This window comes from Thunnus albacares, chromosome 15 (assembly GCF_914725855.1).
Source record: "Thunnus albacares chromosome 15, fThuAlb1.1, whole genome shotgun sequence".
In the NCBI taxonomy this organism is placed as follows: Eukaryota; Metazoa; Chordata; class Actinopteri; order Scombriformes; family Scombridae; genus Thunnus; species Thunnus albacares.
The window spans coordinates 23,366,612-23,380,026 of record NC_058120.1 but is presented as its reverse complement, the minus strand read 5'-3'; the positions used below and the strand labels follow the sequence as shown (position 1 = coordinate 23,380,026).

Genomic DNA, 13,415 nt, shown 5'->3' with positions numbered 1-13,415 from the left:
TACTTTCCTCTTCCTAACATTGTTATCTCAACACATCAACACTCTCGGCCACCGTACATGTCCAGTATATCTTTATTTACTGACCAGGCTCACTTACAGCTTCTCATTGAGACAAAAACAAAATCAAAACAGGAATCAAAGCATCACTGAGTTCAGGAGCCTGCTCATGCCAGGGACAGTTGTGTGGTGAAGACATTTATTGGTGTAATAAAACTCTGATCAATAATTCAGTTAATAAATGATGGTCATTACATCATGTCAAATATTGCCACCTCAAATGCGCAATTACACTTACAGTATGTTCTTCTCTCTCTTCCTGTCTCATAAAAAAGACACTACAATGCTCAGATAACACTCACGATGCAATGACATGCAGTTCTTAACATCAGGCACATAAAAGTCACCTTCACAGCTTATCTGAAGGGATGAAGATTCACGGACGAATGTATTTAGGATACGCTGGGTTTTTCAGTGAGGGTATTTTACATCATTTTCAGGTCATTTTCTAATTAGAGGATGACAGAAATTGTACACCATAAATATCCCTCTATGTCGAAAGTCCATATCGCAGCCATAAAAGCTCAGTGTCCATTAAACCAGGGTGGGGATTCGAGCACCGGGATGCTTTCACATCAGCTTATTGCTGAGTCTTTATCAGACGTATCTTTATTGAGGATGACATATTGATTTAATAAAAAAAAGGGTGATGAGTTGTCTCAAACAAACTATTACATCAGCTGCAGGTGAGTGCAGCTGCATCATGGTTGATTTTTTTTTGGTTGGGTTGGGAGGGGAGGGGGGGGAAAGGGGTTTGAAGTTCATTTGGGACGCTCAGAACGGATGCTCTGATACAAATATCGTCAGACGTATGATGGAGCTGCCTCGGAAGTTGATGACATTGTTGACTGTGACCATCTCCAAGTCCAGCACGATCTCTCTGGGTCCCTTGATGGGCCGCGACAAGACAAGCGTGGCGCTCACGTTGCTGGTTTGCTGCAAGATAAAGAAGAAGAGAGAGGAATGTGAGGAATGATGCACAGGAAACGGGGGAATCTGACAGCTGCACAGGGTGGAGGAAATCCAAAACTCAAGGCCTTGTCATATCATTTCCAACCAGTAAACACAGGCACAAAGTCAAGGAAAGTTAATGTGTTTTCCACAGTGCATGAGGTCAGATCAGGGCTTGTTTAAACAAAGATAACAGAAGGTAACTCGAGAAGATGTCGTAAAATCTCCTTGATACATTTTATCACACCACAGAGAATCTTTACACTTTAAAAACCTTTTGAACATTTATTGCTGGGTCTGTATTTAACAAATTTGATTTGAGGAACAAAATCAGCCTGTTCATACATATTGCACACACTTATTGCTCCATCTACTGGTTGCACGCTGCACTGAAGAGACAGGTGATTTATGTTTTACATCTTTTCTCCACTTTTACAATCAAGGTTCAAAATGTCTTGTTTTGTCCAACCATATTCCAAAACTCAAAGATGAGCATTAAACAGGAGCATTAAAACAGAAAATAATCAAATTTGAAGATTTGAAATCAAATAATTTTGGTCATTTTAGCAAAAAAAAAAAAAAAAGCTTAACCGATTGTTTAATTATCAAAACTAACTAAACTAAACTAACTAAACTTAAACTACTTAACTAAACCAAATATTGGGTATTTGGTAGCACTGTAACTTCATACAGTGTGAAGACAGATACTCAATACTTTGCTCAGTGACATTAAGATAAATGGATACTGACTCTTGTGAGGTTCAAATAAATAAATTCAACTCTTTGGTGACAGATTAGAGCAAAAAATACAAATTTAAAACCATTTTCCCCCATGTTTTTTTCTGCATTTACAACTTTGTAAGGTTATGTTGACGATGTAGATGCAGACAGGACAGATCAAGAGTGTGATGCAATTAAATCATAATTGTGGAGTGATTCTGATGTTATCATGCCCACTGTTAACCTCATTAATAAGCACAATGATCACATAAGACACATATGCCTAATCCAAGACTATTTTATGATTTGGGCAACATATTTGGTAACTAAGCAGACCCAGCTGTTGTATTTCTGCTCTGATTTTTCCACATACTACTTAACAATCAAATACTTCTGCAATTTCCTTGGATTTGGATTCTCTCTCCCTATTTGTTGCGTTTCTGTAGGTGGCACTGTTCCCTATGTCTGTAGAGCACCTTCTGTTAATCACCAAATTCTTGCTTTCTTTATTGCAAATATACTGTATTTGCTGCTGTCAGACACCTAACATCCAACACTTTCTCTATGCAGGTAGATTTTTCTGGAAAGATGTATCAAAAAGCATTTGAAAACGTATGTATACCAGTATATGAGAATGTCTCATTTGATGTCTTTAAGGTCTCAACTTTTAGTTGTAACATTTCAGCATGAAGTTATTGCAACCCCTCATTCGTCTCTGAAGTACTCACTCTCATGTGAAACTCTCGTCCCTCGTTGCCCGTCTTTATCTGGAAGATGTAGAAGGCGCCGGGGTAACGCGTGGTGGCCTGCATCTGGAAGATGTCTGCAGGCACACTGCGACCCGAGGACAAGTCCATGTGTCGGTACAGAACGGTGAAGGGCTTGTCCCTGCAGGCAGGGTTTTCAGCTGAACACATGCACTGACTGTAGAGGAGGGAGACACAGAGGCAGTTCAGGTGTTAAATAATTACATTTTTAAGCACAGCAGAGTGACTGATGAACATAAATGTAATGGAACACAGATGAAGATGCATCCAAAGGCAAACAGAGGCTCTAAAAGTTTTTTTATGGGTAAATTAGAGCAGAAATACTCACTTGTCACTAACTTCGATGTAAGGCAGGTCACACTGTAAATGATCCAGACATTTATAGTCTCCCTGGAAATTGAAACATACTTGTGCTGTTGTACAGTTGTTGCTACCAGTGTCACATTCATTGATATCTTCAAAATCAAACACACAACAATCAGAGTCAGTTAAAACATCATCATCATCATCATCATCATCATCATCATCATCATCATCACAAAAACAACATTAACAAAGCATCAACAAAATGGTTAAGGAAAATGAAGATTGAGAGAAACACAGTGCCTGAAAATGGTACAAATAGGGCCAAGAACAATACTAACTAAGGTTTTATACATTAGCTGATGTTAAAACTGATCAATACACGTAAAATACACATTTGCGTAAATTCAGAAAAATTTTAATCTAGCACTGCAGGTGAAGATGAACCACCGAAAAAAGAAACACAAATCTTTTTAGCCAACAGACAAAAATACTTGCAGCAAAATGGATCATAGTAAAACAGGATTAAATCATAATCATTAACAGCTTTAACAACTGTTTTCACTTTGTGGCACTGCAGCCACATAAACATTTAAAAATCAGTATTTATTCAGTTTCATTCAGTTCAGTCTCTGTAATATGGCGACAGAGTGGATTGTCTTCTGTCGAGAACTTTACCTTCACAGCTCCTGCCGTCCTCATACACATAATATCCAGGTGGACAGATACAGGAGAAAGAGCCGGGAGTGTTTACACATTTGTGCTGACACAGAAACTCAGAGAAGCTGCACTCATCCAAGTCTACAGGAAATTATAAAAAATAAGATTAATGTTCACCATCAAACAAAAGACGTCAGCAGCGTGACCTTTCAAGAAGAGAATTTTGGGTTCAAACCAAACCAGGTCTTTCTGTGCGGAGTTAACGGGTTCGTCTGTTGCCAGTGTAGGAGAACTGGTGACTTTAAACAGACTAAAGTGTGGATATGTTTGTTTATCTATACTGTATATGTTAGCCCTGTGATAGATAGAAAATAGATGAATGGATAGACAATATTAATGTAATAATGTATTACATAATTAAAGAAAACTATAACTGTACATTTTTCACCTTTAAAGAGACGTTATGTCATGTTTTATGTTACATTTGTGGTTATATTTTGTTGTGATATGAATGCATCAGTTTGAATAATTGTATTTGTTATCTGACAGGTGCGTGCAAGCGAGACTGTATGCATATAACTGTAGGCACACAGACTTGCAAAGAGGCCGGAGCACTTTTGACAGTTATGCAGCACTGACTTTATTCCTTAAGCTGACAGCGGCAGCAGTGTGCCTTCTTCAGAGGTTGAAGCTCTGTTGCCGAAACATCAGCTTAAGGAATAAAGTCGGCGCTGCGTAACTGGCCTCTTTGTAAGTTTGTGTGCTTGTTCACTGCTTACAGGTGAAAGCTCTGTGCCATGTTGGTCGGGGTGGGCTGCAGTTTCTGTTGAACTTGTTTTTGCTTGTAATTTATTGTAATTTGGTTTCTTTGATTTTATGTGTTACATTCATTACCTCAGTAAAAAGTTGTTCTCCATGCATCTTCCAACAATATTAAGCTGAATCAGGTTCCACTCAGATCATAGAAACTTCTTCTGTCCTCCTCATACACATAATACCACATAATACATTCATTTCTTAGTTAAATTTAATTTGTTTGCTCTGACTTCCTGAATTCTCAGCTATATCTATTTCAAAACACATTGCAAATAAACACCTCAGTTGTTAAATCTCAGAAATCTGCCTGTGGCTGCTCAGGTCTTTTTCATGTTATGTCTCGGTCACCCCTAGAAGGAGCGTAACATTATGACAAGTTATTATAAGTTGCAACAGGTCTAAGTGGCTAAAATATGAATTTAAGCAGAATATGTCTGTTTTACTCTATGAGACGTCACACTTTAACATGTGATATGTGGAAATGTCTCTAAAAACAGACTGCATTTCACATCTCAAAGTGCTGAAACACCTCTGTCTCACTCTTTAAATCTTTACATGTTACAGATTAGACAAAACGCAGTCAGCTCTGCTTACCAATGCAATTAGCACCGTCAGACGCCAACTCAAATCCCTCGTCACAGTTGCACATAAAGGAGCCGTAGGTGTTGAAGCAGCCGTGTCTGCACGGCTCATCTTCACACTCGTCCACGTCTGGAGGAAAAACAATGGACAGGAGTTATAGTATATATATACAACACTGGTACACAGCATGAGATTAAGTTGTCAGTGTAAAAGCAAAGAGAGTGAATAAACAACTTGCTTGTCTGTGTGTGTGTGTGTGTGTGTGTGTGTTTGTGTGTGTGTGTGTGTGTGTGTTTGTTTGTGAGTGATTATGACTGTATATTGACTTATTTACACTTGTATCTGTGTCTATATGTTTCTTTGCACATGTCATTTATTCTGCCTGTGTGTGTGTGTGTGTGTGTGTGTGTGTGTGTGTGTGTGTGTGTGTGTGTGGTCCAGGTATTCCTCACGTTGTGGGGACGTAAATGTGTTTAAATGTTTGTGGGGACTCACCTCTCTTATGGGGACAAAAAGTAAGTCCCCTTAACCCCCTTAAGACTTAGTTTGAAGTTAAGGTTAGTTTAGGGTTACGTTAAGGTTAGGGTAAGGGTGGTTATGGTTAAGGTTAGGATAAGTCTCCAGGAAATGAATGTATGTCAATGTAATGTCCTCTGAGGTGATGGAAACACAACTCTGTGTGTGTGTGTGTGTGTGTGTGTGTGTGTGTGTGTGTGTGTGTGTGTGTGTGTGTGTGTGTGTGTGTGTGTGTGTGTGTGTGTGTGTGTGCGTGCGCATGTGTGTGTGTGTACCTTGACAGGTCCTGCTGTCTGGGTTGAGGAGGAACCCGGGGTTGCAGGAGCAGGAGTAAGAGCCAGGCACGTTGGCACACAGCTGTTGGCAGTAACCATAGCGACATTCATCAATATCTGGTCAAAAGAGAGAAACAAACTGGTTATGAACCATAACATTGATATACTGAAGGTCTGCTTTCAATTATGCTAATCAAAACTCGACTGTGCTTTCAAAATTTTCACTCTCATTTCATTATCTTGACAATTCATCGATGTGGTAAGAAATCTGCTGAGCTGCTTTACTGCACTAAACAGGAGGAGGGCGCAGTTCTTCTAGAGAGGCGTTAATGCTTCATAATAGGTTCATAATAGCACATAATGGAAAAATCCCTCACAACAACAACATGTTTATTACCCTCTTTGATTAGTGAAAGGAAACACATGCTCACAGCCTCATTTGCTTGCAGTAATTACATCAGATTTTAATGGACCACATTGGTATTTTCACGCCATTAATTACAAATCATTAGCAGTTTACTTCAGTGTTGACTGTTTTTAAATTTATTTTCTAACGTTGAGGCTGCCGCTGGTTTCTCAGTGAATGTTTGAGCCATTTTCCTGTTTGTTAAAGTTATATTACAGTTACCTGGTACTTTAAGATAATGAAGGAAAACTTCTACATCATTTGAAAGTCAGCTGATGGATGATGACTTTCTTTTTAATTCAAGAAACTAATCTTCACATTGTCAGTTTTTTGGTTGGTTTTGGTTGCCTACTCTTGACTTTTGGATGTTGGAGCTTCAACAGATGAACCACCATGGTATCTTTTTTTAAAAAGTCTGTGTTAGTAACTAATATATTTTAACTGACAAGAAATAACAGCTGAGAAAATGTTCAAATATCACATCTCTGCAATGTAATCTTCACAACCTTCCTCCCAAACTGAAAGAAGTGCCTTGGGAGACATGAAAACTGTACTGGAAACATGCCTGCCTGCAGATGTTCATTGGCTACAACATACAGACTCTCAAAATTTATTTGACAGTGATGATGACAGCTCACTCACCCTGACATTGTCCGCCAATGAGCCAGTATCCTTCAGTGCAGGAGCAGGTGTAGCCACCTGATGTATTGATGCAGACTTGAGTGGGGTTACAGTGATGAGAGTTTGTCTCACATTCATCGATGTCTGAAACAGAGAAGAGGACATGATATTGTCTTTTCTCTGCTGATTCCTGAGTGAAGAATTTAATTAACAGGGAGGTCAGAGGTCAAAGTTAGCAACAGAACAGCACTGCTGACATTAAAACTGAGACCCTCTGGTGACAGGATGCTTTCTGACTAATAACTAATTATAAAACCTGATCATTTAAAAAAAAAAAAATACTGTTTACAGAGTGGCACAAATACAGACAATAAAACAATAAAACATGTAAAATTGCAATATGTCAGTTATGTCATTCCTCGGCTCTTGATACAAGGTAAAGAAAAAGAGAATAGAAGCCATAATAATGAAAACAATAGTGGTAAAATGTAAATAAAATACAGCGTAACATAAAGGGAAAGCAACACAGCCTAAATTGCTGAAAAAATGTTATATATATATGTATATATATATACATATATATATGTGTATATATATGTATGTATGTATGTATATACATGCCTATTATGTTAAAGTTTGGCAGTTAGTACATAAAAACTACAAAAAAGCTGCACAGTCTACTCATAGTAACTCTACAGCTGCACCTGACTATTGTTTAAAGGCAGACGTGAAAAACTGTGAACCTATTCTTTAAAAAAAAAAACAACAACAAGCGACTATTCAAAAGTCTGTTTCTCTAACACTCAGGTTTTCACCACCCTGCCTGTGTTTTAAAAACTCTTAACATAACAGTCAACATTTCAATACAGTATCAACTTACAATTGTTTTTGCACAGAATTATAGATTGCTCAGATTACAATCTAAATTCCACCGACGCCCCTGGAGCAGCTCACACATTACATCTTAATAGCCACATTTCCTTATGAGGATATGACAAATCAAAAATTCCAACCTCTGTTTATGGTTCTCAGACTATGAAGTCACCAATCTGTAGAAAAACCAGTGGGGGAAGAGGGTGGGAGCCTGCCTTTCTGTTTGGACAGGCAGCTGTGATAAGCGATAACGTCTGTCAGTGGGACTGCTGCCCTTTGTGCCAATTTGGACCACTGGCCCTCCACAGGGGTGGAGGAGGCCCGGAGTGCTCGGACACCCGCCAAGAGCTACACAACTCCGGCACCTGCTTGCAGTTATCAGTCAAAACCTCTCTGAATGACCGTCATCTGCACCCCATGTGTAGCCTTACTGCAGAGCTCCAACGTACACACAAAAAAATTGCAGGAGTGTTTCAGATCAGCTCCTTATATAGACTGTTTCATGAGCTGCTCACAAGTTTTAGGGTTGCCGCTGACAATCCTGATCAGCTTCAGAGAAGACATGACAGATGGGATTTGTTTGAAATGCCTGAATGCAGGTCACAAGCAGAAAAACAGAGAAAACTTTCACAGTTAAAGCATTTTGACAACAAATTTGTACACAGACTGACTTAAAATAATCCTCAGTAGCATTAAATGTCACAAAACAAGGCCCTGTTGGTTACATAGAAGATTAATATGTCAGTTGTGCTCATCATCTACTCTCAAACCACAGAGAAAATACACTGAGCACTGAAAGTTATCATTAGTAATAGTGTACAGTATCAGTCAAAAGTGCGTCCAAACTTTTGACTGGTACTGTAGATGTGAAAAATGCCACAAACATCTTTGTTTTCAGATCAACATTTGTGCATTTCTGAGTTGATCTGATGGTTTTTAAAAGCCCACAAGGTTGGAAAATGTTCTCAAGCCACATAGGAACATGTAATCCTTCAACTCAAGTAAAATTATGAAAATCCCCAAAACTTGAGTTACGAGCGGAAATGAGAATTACAGTCACAAATGAAAAACACAAGACAGTATCTGACGTATCTTTTGATTTGTGAGACACGGGCTGCTGGTTCTTGACAGTGTGTAAAACTGTGCTTGAGCAATGCATCCCTAGTTTAAAGGGTCAATTCAATCAAATTACAAAAGCATATTTGCTTATTCGCCACTACTGGTGTCTGTTCATGCAGGTAGTTTTTGGCTTCATGTGCCCAGTGTGTGTTGAAAGCACACACCTAGAATTTGTGCTTTCAACCTAAAACTATGGGGGTGAATTAAAATTTTGTTTGTGTTCGTCAGATACTTGAACAAGAGTAAGGGTTTGCAGCCATGCTTAACAGCGGTGCTTTGGGCTAAATGCTAATGTCAGCATGCAAATATGCTCACAGTTACAATGACAATATGCTGATGTTTAGCGGGCATGATGTTTACCTCGTTTAGCGTGTTAGCATGGTCCGCTAGTGTGGCTAACAGTTTTCATTGGGACCATTTCTGCATGAGAATGTAGTTTCAGTAAAAAACTGTTCACTGTGAGATCTGTGGATTATCTCTGGAGAGAAATGGAGTTTTTTAATGTCATTCTTCAACACAATTACAACCAAAATTCCATTCACCTCCACCGTATTGGAGTAGCAGCAAAAATCTCAAAATCGCAGCAGATAAAGCCAAAACTACACTTTATAGTTAATTTATGCTCTTTTAGTCTGGGTCTGTTTTTCATGATTTGGCCTTAATATTGCAACCTAGAATTATATTTTAAGGATTTTTGGGAGCGTTTTCCCTTTACTGGACAGTTGATAGTTCAAATGGAACGAAAACAAGAGGATAAAGAGTGGTACAACATGCAACAAAGACCCCCCGGCGGGAGTTGAACCAGGGGAGTTGCAGTTAAATGGTATGTATCTTAGTCATTCAGCCACCAGGACACCATTACATCATTATTTTAGACAAATTTGGGAGAGACCCTTTCTTGTTTGAACATGTTAATGTCCTTGTGCACAAAGCCAGGTCCATTAAGAAATGTTTTTTCCAGTTTGACATGGAAGAACTGCTCAACCTGCACAGAGCCTTAACCTAAACCCCATCCAACACCTTTGGGACTGGAGCATAACTGCGAGCCAGACCTTATCACTCAACATCAGTGGCCGACCTCACTGATGCTTTTGTGGCTGAATAGGAGCAAATCCCTGCAGCCTGGTTCTAAAATCATATGGAAAGCCTTCACAGAAGAGAGGAGATTAATGTTTTTGGAAAGCGTTATGCTCGGATGTCCACAGACTTTTTATAATATATCTGCATAGATAGGTAAAATTTGGGTGCACTGCTGAAACGATGGATTTTAAAAATCAGCTAAAAGATGGACAGTTCTGTGACACATCATAAAAATACTTCTTGTACTGTCTGACTTTGTAAAAACAAGCCCACAAATGCATAAAGGCAAACCTGAGGTCTGATCTGTTCTATTGTTCCCCCATACTGGTACCATTAGTGACACTGATGGAACATTGGCCATTAACTTAAAGACAAAGCCATGTTTGTTACAGACTCAGACAGGAAGTCACAGTCTGTGTAGTTTCTGCCCTACGGCCGCATCAATCAACAACCCATTACATCACTACACACACCAGCCTTCAGGGGTGTAAGGACACGTTACAATTGGCCCCCACAGAGGCATGTCTGTTCTGCAGGCTCGGCTCTGGCACAGATTTGGCAACAAATGACCTCATCTTTGGCACTGTCATGGTGCAGTTTACCCAAACAAGGTTGTGGGCTGATTCCCTGACAGGCTTTCTCCCCTACAAAGAGAAACAGTCCGTATTTGTGCATGAGCTAAAACTCTCTTTAGAGGGAGAATACTATACTGTATGTGTACATTTTCCACTCATTAGAAGGTCACGGCTGATTTATCCAAAATGACAGAAAAACTCCCCAAATGGACTTTAAGTAGGCCATTTTCAACAGCTTGTCCCGGCTCAACACACTGGGGTAATTACGTTAAGATGTATTTAGGACAGCTGGGGATACATTTGGAGTTTATCTGACAGCTGGGATCTCTTCCGATGGTGAAATTCAACAGAATCAATCAAAAAGCTGAAATTTCCTCACTGTGAGGAGTTGAAGGCCTCTCTGCTCTGGCTGGGTGACGGCACACAGGCCGTTGTGCCGAGCATCAAACATCTGCCCTTGTGATATGATGGATTAATGCATTCTCCTGGAGTTCAACCATAATTCTTTAATGATTTACACTGAATCTCTGGCCTCCCTCTCCTTCCCCTCGTGTCACCTCGTTCAGCTAGTTTCACTCTGAAAGCTGATAAACAGCAGGAGGTGGCAGATGTCGGGAACATACACGTCTTTTAACCGCAGTCACTTCAGAAATTGAGCAAAAGGGGCTAAAAAAAAATGCAAACAGCTGCAGCAGAAGATAGACAACATCCACCCACTGCATCTCTTGCAAGCAATTGGATAGTAATAAGTTCTTAAAAGGTAATGTGCAGAGAGCCGCTTAGAAATTGGATCTCATGACTTTAAATGTTGGAAAAGAGATTCAAGGAGAGCAAATTTGACCTTCTAAAATAAGTCCCCTGACCTACGGGATCACGATCCTGCAGAGTTAAAGGATTGTAAGGTAAATCTTAAGGCATTAAGAGATGAGAAACATTGTTGGAAAGCAGAAAAATGTCTTTACACAAAATGTGTTTTTTTCTGACTTTCTTATAATAACAAATTTAGATTATTTTTGCATCTTTGGCCACTAAAAAGTTGTCAAATATAACAAACTTCTCAGTGTGTGGAAATGAAGAAAAATGATCCTTTCTTTGAACTAGCTGCCAGTCTGTGACATTTGCAACTTGTGAGAAACGGCTGTAATAAGATATAGCTTAATTTTAAGGGGGCACAAGCCAAAAAAAAAAAAAAGGTTGGGAACTGCGGCTCAAAACCAACTCGTCTACCACTGTGGGTGCATAAATAGCAAACTGACTACATTAGTGATGAATGGGAGTACATGCTGAACCCACTGTGAGTAACCAAACAAGGCTTTTGTGCAGCTAGTATAAACAAACAACTGAAAACAATGAGCAGGACTTTTGGAAAAACTTTGGATGAATAACACCAGCAGACTTGGCTCAAGTGGCATTTCCTGCACATTTTTAAATCTGGCTTGAGGAAGAGGAAAAAGACTGATGTTTTATCTTGAGCTCTTCTCACACAATTAAGCCAGACACTTTGAGTCTTCTAAGGACATCCTGCAGATGTTGACTTACCATTACAGGTGCCATCCTCTGCTAGAGTATATCCCAGGGTGCAGGGTGCAGTGCTCCTCACTCTGGGGTAGCTGGGCTCCACAGATCTCGGAGCGAATGTGTCTGAAAATCCAACAGATGTGTCCGGGTAAGCTGGCTCGGGCAGGGCTGGGGTGTCTTGTCTGTACGGCTGGTTGTACAAGTTCCTCGGGATGCACAGGTAGCCGCCGTTCTGGTTGACACAGCGCATGTCTCCTCTGCAAGCATCTGCCAGAGTACGGCATTCATCCACATCTGGAATACAGAGCAGTGCACTGATAAGGACATTCTTGCAACATCTGTGGTTATGAGATCCATTTAGTTTTCAAAAGCATGATAGTTTAGGAACTTAGCCTTCTTCACACTTCACTTACCTGAGATAAGATCATGCCCAAAATGTAAATGTGCAAGACTGTACAAGTCACTTACCTATACACTGTCTTGCCCTGCGGTCATATGCAAAACCTTCTGTGCAGGTCTGAGGAGAGATGATGAAGAGGTTTCAGTGTGGTGCCAAAAGTGCAAGGATCTGGTGTTGCTGAAATTTCTGACAAACTGTTACTTCTCATGCAACTAAAATTTGTTCCATTTCTCCAAACATGCCTTTCTGACAATTTAATCACCGTTTTATTGTGTTAGTAAAGCCATTAAATGCATCAAAAATGAGAAGGCACAACAACATCTGCAGACTTTGACCGTGACCTTGATCTTAATGAATGAAATCCCTGGAAACATGACTTCAAGATAAGGAAGTTGCTGAGTTACCTGTCCGTGTCCAGGCTGGATACAAAGCAGAATAAATACCAGAGCAGCCAACATCCTGCAAAGAGGGAATTTCAGGTTCTTAAACGATTCTCAGAAACAACGTCGTTGGAAAAACCAGGAACTCGGTGCAGGCATCCCGTTACATATTCATTCAAACACACAACTAAAGCAAAAACAACTCAGCTAAAATCGGTTACGCAAAGGTAAAACCGGATTAAGAAAGTCGTGTAGCTACTGACCTTGCAGAAGAGGAAAACTTGAAGCCACGTATTTCAAAAAGCATGATTTATGTTTTTCTATTGAACTCTCTAAAAGGAAAGACTTAGACGACCCGTAAATCCCCTCACCACTACCCAGCAGGGCTCTCACCACCCCCCAACTATGCGCCTTTACGCGAAAGCCGACACCAGGTTTTCATTAACCGCTGTCTGGTCGAGCTGAAGCTCCGGTACATTGACCAAGTGTTGCAGGAATGCCTTTTCAAAATGGACTGTTCTGTTTCTGCCCCACTCTGTCAACTCTACAGATTATTTAGCAATGCAAATTGACGGGCCCCCTCCGAGCACTTTCACAACAGCTGGATTCAATCAGGGGAGAGCCAGCCCCCTCCAGTCAGGGCGCACAGGGAGACAGCGGCCCCACAGCGGCGCAGTCACTCCAACAACCGGCTACTCCTGTGCTGTTGGGGAGCGAAACGGCATAAAGAATACACACAGTGGGTGTCTGTTTCCCAAAAGATATAAACAGTCCCCTCACCCCACCCCACGGCTGC

At 40.3% G+C, this 13,415-nt stretch overlaps 1 protein-coding gene across 1 annotated transcript; it reads right to left on the bottom strand.

Moving 5' to 3' along the window:
* Positions 1–54: 54 nt before the first annotated feature.
* On the bottom strand, positions 55–13,321 carry fbln5 (fibulin 5). Its single transcript, XM_044375880.1, has 11 exons — positions 12,883–13,321; positions 12,644–12,698; positions 12,308–12,356; positions 11,861–12,133; positions 6,696–6,818; positions 5,648–5,764; positions 4,869–4,985; positions 3,477–3,599; positions 2,824–2,950; positions 2,457–2,652; positions 55–993 (listed from the first exon to the last, which is right to left on the bottom strand). Exons 1-11 carry the CDS (start codon positions 12,924–12,926, stop codon positions 832–834), a joined length of 1,386 nt encoding a protein of 461 aa, XP_044231815.1. The 5' UTR covers positions 12,927–13,321; the 3' UTR covers positions 55–831.
* Positions 13,322–13,415: the final 94 nt, after the last annotated feature.